Below are 7,404 nucleotides of genomic sequence, written 5' to 3' on the forward strand. Positions count from 1 at the left end.
ATGTTCTGAATTCCTTGCATTTCTCAATGCTATATCATGGGGTCAGATGATACATCCTGGTAATCCCAAATGCTGTAGCTGTAGGTGCTATTTTAATTACCCTAGTGCACATTCATGTGGAACAGAAACGGGTGTGTGTGTTAAATTCTTTCTGTTTGCCCAGCCTAAACCAAGGTGGAGGACATCAAACGACATGAAACAAAACAGGAAAACATCTCCATTGACTCAGTTCCTAAATTTTCTTCCATTAGTTCCGGCTGCTGATGAGCCAGATGGAGTCTGGGATGACAGTGCAAATCTACAAATGTTAAAAGGGTCAGAAAAAAACAGGTGGCTACAGTAAAATTCCTTTCAGTTTGTGGAGTTGACGCTGCCTAACAAATGTGAAATGAAGTTCGAGCAGTTCATTTTTAATGTGCCCACCCCGTTTTGTTATCTTCAGCTGTCCTTTGGTGGGAGAACGGGAGAGTGATGTGGCTGTCTGCAAAATCCTGCAGTCACAGCATACAGAGGAACAACCTGATTCAACTAGCGGTCTCTATAGCAACCTGGATCCAGAGCATGCTGTCCTTAGTGTTTTTTCAATGAGTTTGTTTGTCCACAGAGCTAGCCTCTGGAATTCTTGCAATCTATTCTCTTCAGTTATTAGTTATTTTTAGTTTTTCAGTAGTAAGAGCAGCCTTCTGGAAATGCGGGATGTTTGTCCCAGCATCGGCCTTCAATTTTGCATTCTTCTGTCATACTCTTCCCCAGTTATGCTGAGGCTGATGTAGCTGTTCAGCATGACTGGCACACACACGCTGAGCAATGCTGCAACAGTTCCTCACCTTCCACACTGTTGACCCTGGAGGCTGGGAGCAGGGCTGTAGCTAAACCCCAGGGGCAGCAACCTGCAGTCTGAGCATGCATCCGAGGTGGGGCTGGTTCACACGTGCCTGACCATCCTTTGTGTAGTATTGATTGACGACTTCTGTGCATGGATGAGATTCAAGCACAGTAATATCAATTCATGAATTCAGTGGCTAGTGAGAATAAGGGATATTCACAAGAGCCTTTTCCCAGACTATGGCCAATGCCTGGCAAGGACAGTGGGACCTCCCCTGCAAAGCCCTGTTGTCCATGTGTCGCACCTCCCACCAGCTGAGAACAGCGACAGACAGTGAGGGATACAACGCACAGTTGTGCACTCATAAGCTCTCCATGCTAGTCGGAATCCCGGATGACTGCGGGGTCTGCAGAGGAGAAGAGACACACAGGAGCAAGTCCCCGCCACCACCCGCCTTCTGCTCCATTGAGTGATGTTGCGGGAGGATTGGCTATGGATGCAGGGGGAGCTTTTGTGAAAGGGGACTGGGCTATGTCATAATTGGGGGCAGAGAAATAATACCTTCCTCAGAGGTGGTTCATTTCTGTGAGGTCAAGGACCATTTGGTGTTGTGAGGTCAAGGACCATTTGGTCAAGGTGGTGGTGTTGCAACTGGTCAGAGGCCCCAAGTCTGAGGGGGGAGGGGCCAGAGCAAGGATGGGTGGAGCCTAAGCCAAAGGGGGAGGGGCCATGGGCAAATTGTGACACACCCTCACTTCTGTCATCACCTTTGTTCTATTACCAGTCAAAGAAAACGAGAGTCTGGTCATTGAGCATATGTATTAGGTATGTGTTGCGTACATTAATACATACACAGTTTTTCCTTTGTGAACTTTGCTGTGCCTGTTGGAATGAGAGAAGTTAAAACAGATAAAAGGATAAAAACAACACACTAAAAGCAAGAGCAGTGGCTGCTCTGCAAGAAAGGCTTCCTGGAAAACAGACGGCAGCAGGCACAGCACAGTCTGCCGACCTTTGCAGGCAGGGAATTCCACAGAAGTGGAGCCATCGTGCTGGCTTCTAGTGGATTCCAGTTAGGCGATAGCTTGATTTGCTCTAGGACCCCCTTGTTTGTCTTTCTGTCAGTCCAGGGTATTGCTAAAGCTCTCCTCTAGAACAGTGCCATTTTGCCCTTGAATGGAAGAAGAAAACGCATAACATCCGGGAAGCCCCCAAGGGCATGGTGGTCAGAGAAGAGACATAAAATCTGATGCTAAATGGTGTGAAACAGAATTCACAGTCACTGTGGGGGTACTTCTCAGGTACACTTCTGTTGTGCACTTATTTTACTGCAATTTTTAGTAGCATTGGAGAGCTACTTGGAAACATGTTTTTATTGGACCTGTGTTTTTAGAGGTGGATTTGAGTATTTTTCACACACCATCTTCAGTATGTTAATAAGCAAGCATTTTAAACATAAAAAGTTGGAGTCAGCATTACATTATGGCTTGGAAAGCTGTCTCCAAGTTTCCCCAGGCTGGTTATTCCGTTTGTCAAACAGATATATTTGAAAATGATTTCATATACAAGCTAGCAATGTAAATGACAAAATGAACATGTCTGCATTGTTTTGCATTATACGGAGTATTCAAATACACCTTGGCTCTACTTTGGCTATGCAAGTAATTACCAATATGTTTGTATTCCTGGAAATCAATAAATGTTATCACTGTATTTTTCCTCCAGTTCTCCAGGCTCTGAAGATATTCTTCTGCAAATGGCTTCACCTCCATTCATGCCTAAGAGCTGCAGGAACACGCTCTTTAATAGAATGGCTGTAATCTGGTTTGTCCATGATTGAATGCAGAAGAAAGTCTTCAGACAGCCTCTTGCTGACAGACTATCATGCTTAGAATGTGCATGGCTGATGTGACAGGAAAATGGCAACCGCCAAAAAGTTAGCAGGAAGACTTTGGGGCCTTTGCATCTCGGAAGCCGGGATTTTGCACAAGGATGGTCTGCAACGAGACTCCCACCGACATCCCCATGGCCCTGAATGCAAGCGCCCAGTGGACAGGCTCCAGCTACCCAGCCTTGCCAGTTTCTCTCAGGGTACTTTTAGCCATAGTAATGCTGCTCATGATTGCCATTGGATTCCTCGGCAATGCCATCGTCTGCCTGATCGTCTACCAAAAGCCCGCTATGCGTTCAGCGATCAACCTGCTCTTAGCAACTCTGGCTTTCTCCGACATCATGTTGTCTTTGTTCTGCATGCCTTTCACTGCAATTACCATCGTTACAGTAAGCTGGAACTTTGGGGCTCACTTCTGCCGAATATCGGCCATGCTGTACTGGTTCTTCGTCTTGGAAGGTGTATCCATACTGCTGATCATTAGCGTGGACCGGTTCTTAATCATTGTCCAGCGCCAAGACAAACTGAACCCTCACCGTGCCAAAGTGATGATTGCCCTTTCTTGGGCCTTTTCTTTCTGCATCTCTTTTCCTTCTGTGGTCGGGTGGACCTTTGTAGAAGTCCCCAGCCGGGCTCCGCAGTGTGTCCTAGGATACACCGAGTTCCCTGCAGACAGAGCATATGCTGTGATGTTAATTGTGGCGGTCTTCTTCTTCCCTTTCAGTATCATGTTGTACTCTTACCTCTGCATTCTGAACACAGTTCGTCGGAACACCGTCCGGATCCACAACCATGCCGAGAACGTCTGCCTGAACCAGGTGAGCAAACTGGGCCTAGCGGGGCTGCAGAAGCCCCATCAGGTGAACGTCGACATGAGTTTCAAGACCAGGGCTTTCACTACCATCCTCATCCTTTTCGTTGGCTTTTCGCTCTGCTGGCTCCCAAACACGGTCTTTAGCCTGATGTCAGTGTTCAGCAGGCAGTTCTACTACAGCTCCTCTTTCTATGTCACCAGCACCTATGTCTTGTGGCTAAGTTACCTCAAGTCAGTGTTCAATCCTGTCATTTACTGTTGGAGAATCAAGAAGTTTCGAGAGGCCTGTCTGGAGTTCATGCCAAAAACATTTAAGGTCTTTCCTCCAGTGCCTGGACGAACAAGGAGGAGAGTAAGGCCAAGCACAATGTATGTCTGCAGCGAGCATCAGTCCGCAGTCTAAAGGTAAACCACAAGAAACAAGCGCATTTGGAGTCAGGAGCAGCGCACTGCTCCCGCCATTGGTCTTGACCCATCCTGCAATGTTGTTTTATGCACTGACTGTAAGGAAAAGTTGTCCATGTTTCCAGTGACACTGTGTTACCCGCTGCCCTCACCTCACCGTAGGAATAACCCACAGTTTGCTCTTCCCAAATATACTGCCAGTAACAATGCTGCCTTTATCATTTTATTCTTTTAGATCAAAAAGCCGCACACCTACAACCAAACCATTGGGCTGGACCCAAACAGAGTCTTTTTAGAATGGATCCACTGAAATCAATGGAACTTAAGATGATAGGATACATTTAAATCCATTGGTTTCCCTAGCTGTAACCCTAAGTTTGATTCAACCTGGCTCCAACTCATCATTTGTTTTCAACCCAATGTCTACTATCTGCATTAGGGAAGAGCTTTCTTATGTAGAGCAATACCCATTAATATGTGGACAGTTTTAGTGCCTGGGGAAAAAAGAGATTATTCCTCCATCCCCCCCCCCACCATGTTGAGCTTAATCTTAGAACAGTTGACTGCCACTTAAGATTAGAATTTGCAGCCTCAAGAGAAGATGATGCAGAACCTCCTAGAAGAGCCAAGATAGATGTGACATGATATACTGGAGTCTAATATTTTTAAGGTTTGTTGTGGGTTTTGTGAGCAGGCGTAATCAGAACCAAAGTGATGGGACCATACGGATTTAACTTTCCAATGTGATACAGCCCTTGGCAGCAACTCCCTGCTGTCAGCCCTTGACCCCAAGGGAGGCTTCTGTCCCAGGGCTGATGGCCTTTGTCAGAGGGGAAGAGAGCGTTCCATGGGGACTGCAGGGCTGTTGTTTAGAAGTGGGGTAAATGCAGTCACCTGCATCATCTAACACTACAACCACTTTGGCGTTTAGACTTTGAGAACTCAGAGGAGCTTTGTTCACAGTAAAAAAAAGAGCACGAGATCAGGTTACAAGCCACAATCAGTTTTTCTTAGAAAACCATTCGAATTACCACTTCACACCCAGGCCATACTCCTGTTTAGCAAATGTTAGTCTCAAGCTGATGGAGTGTATACTCAGTTGGCAATAAAGTCTCACACAACACTATGTTCCAGCCCCACCAGTGTGTGCAGTTGTCATGTGACTTCTGAGTCCTACCCAGATTGATTCTGGGTAGCCTGCAGCAACAAATTTTAGTTGTTCCTGCAGTGTCTTCGTTTTGGCCACAGCCTATGGTAAACCATCCACACAAGTCCTGACTTTAGAGAAACGTATTTCTCAGTAAGAGTGCCTAGGGTCGCAGCAGTCCAGGATACAAGCAATGGAGAGTAGCTCTAAACAGGCAGGTTTGGGTTGTTAGATGTGTTGATGTCAAGATTTAATTACAACAATTTTTTGCTGGGGCGCTCCTCCTAGGTGTTTTTACATATACTGCATTAACTATATAGAGCGTTTGTGTCACATGTTCTACATCTTGCAAGGTTAACATGATAGCTCTCCTAGCCGATTCTTTTTGCCAGGTGACAGGTGTTAACATTTCGGAAATGGTTGCAAATACAGGAGATCAAACAAAGTTGCTGAAAGTGTATCTCCCCCTACAAGAAACTATCTGAATAACATTTGTTGAGATATCCTGGCCACGGTTTTCATTACAATTCCATTTTGTCTTCCCTCTTTGGTTCTTCCCTTAAGTATTAATTTTGGCATAGACTCCCATGGACATGCAACTGATCTTTCTTTTGATTTGAGGTGTTACCTTTTCTCTCCAGAATACAAGATAAAGAATTCTTGTTGTTACTGCTGCACAAGGTGTCAGTTCTTTGTACTTAGAAGCATAAGTTTCATACAGCTGAATTAAAAACCAAGTATCCAAAAGTTATGCTCATTTCAATGTGTCTATTAAGGCACAGTCATTTGCATAGGACACTGGGGCATGCTGGTACAAGTCTTTTCTCTGTCTAAATTTACTAAGGATTGCATCCTTAGGGTCCCAACTTAAAATGGCTGCCCATAACCTCCCCAACTCAGAGTTTTGTAGACATCTAATAGAGGGTAGAAGGAGCACGGAGCCAAGTGTTTCGGAGTCCCTCCAGAACACTTAGATGGCAGATATGAGCTTGGAGGCCCTGCCAAGATGCCACAAAGGCTGAAGTTCCTTGTTCCCAGTAGCCCCTACGCATCCTCCCCCAGTGCCAGTGCAGAAGGAACCATGCTGGCTCTGAGGATGGAGTGAGGGCACTCGGAAGTGGCAGTCCCACCTGAGATCAGCATGTCCAGAGGCTATAGAAGTGCAAGCTTTACCTAGTGAACAGTGTGTTGCATTAACTGGTCTGTCTATTTGCAGCTGCCTAAGAATAATAGACACAACAAGTTCAGAGGGCCCACTACATGGTCCACTAAAGTACAGTTTGGCCTTATTTTTTTAACAGCACATATTGGGTGGAGGGGAATGACTGCATGAGGCTCAGGGAAATGGTACGGGAGAAGGAGGCTTCAGTTCTTTCACATTCTTTACCCATCTGAATTAGTTTTGTACAGGGTATAAAGTGCCACTGATACCAAAGTAGCATCCCTCCCCGGGTAAAAAATGACTTGCGGCAAGGGAAAGGGGCAAGTTTTTCAGCAGAATAACACCCCAGACCACCTACATATTACAGTTCTGGGGGGACACAATCAGGATCAGATGTGCTGCTTACTATCAGAAAAAACAACAGTGCAACATGTAAGCATGTGCAGCTGGATTGTGTCAGCTCTGCTCCAAGGAAATGGCTTTGTATGTGTGGGAAGGACTGCATTAATCTCTGGAATGCTCAACTGTGATCATTTATTGATCCAAGGCAGGTAAGTACTTGACAGTGACTTATTCCATTGGGTTGTCCTCTAACCAGTAACTAAACCCCAGTGAGACCTCTTGATATCCCGATCAGGTATGAAGCTGAGTGCATATCAAGTTTAGAAGGGAAGGGCCTGCGCACGTTTTTAAAGAGGGTCAAGTCAGTTATGATCCAAAAAAGGAAGATCAGGTGCAGTAGAGATCTCGTGTTTCCCTTTAAAATAGCTGTTCCAATAAACCATTTATCAGTTATCAGAGCTAAATCTGCCTACCAAGCAAAAGGGCGATTCTTGAACCTCCCCTACTGCCACTTTTCTGTGTTACAAGCACTCGTGTCCATTTTCATCCAAGTGGAAAGTGTGGATGAAGCTTCTGCATTTTCATCATGTAGAAGACTTACAAGTTTGGAACCAAAAGTGTAGTTCAGGTTCCCCTTAAGAAAACTACTCTCCAGAAAATAATTTGAAGCTTCCTCTATGTATTTATCCAAAAAGGAAGCCAGGGTTTCTCCTTTTTGATCGAGGAATGTTCTGGAGAGGCAGAGATAAATAAGCATGTGTATGGAACACAGCAAAGCTGCACTACATTACAAGCTGAAAAGCAACAACACAGTAGT

General features: G+C 45.3%; 1 protein-coding gene across 1 annotated transcript; it reads left to right on the forward strand.

Moving 5' to 3' along the window:
- Positions 1–2,807: 2,807 nt before the first annotated feature.
- GPR45 (G protein-coupled receptor 45) lies at positions 2,808–3,934 on the forward strand. The gene has a single exon (XM_044428733.1). It carries the CDS (start codon positions 2,819–2,821, stop codon positions 3,932–3,934), a length of 1,116 nt encoding a protein of 371 aa, XP_044284668.1. The 5' UTR covers positions 2,808–2,818.
- The last annotated feature ends 3,470 nt before the right edge of the window (positions 3,935–7,404 follow it).

This window comes from Varanus komodoensis, unplaced genomic scaffold, assembly GCF_004798865.1.
Source record: "Varanus komodoensis strain SLA01 unplaced genomic scaffold, ASM479886v1 scaffold2, whole genome shotgun sequence".
Taxonomy (NCBI): Eukaryota; Metazoa; Chordata; class Lepidosauria; order Squamata; family Varanidae; genus Varanus; species Varanus komodoensis.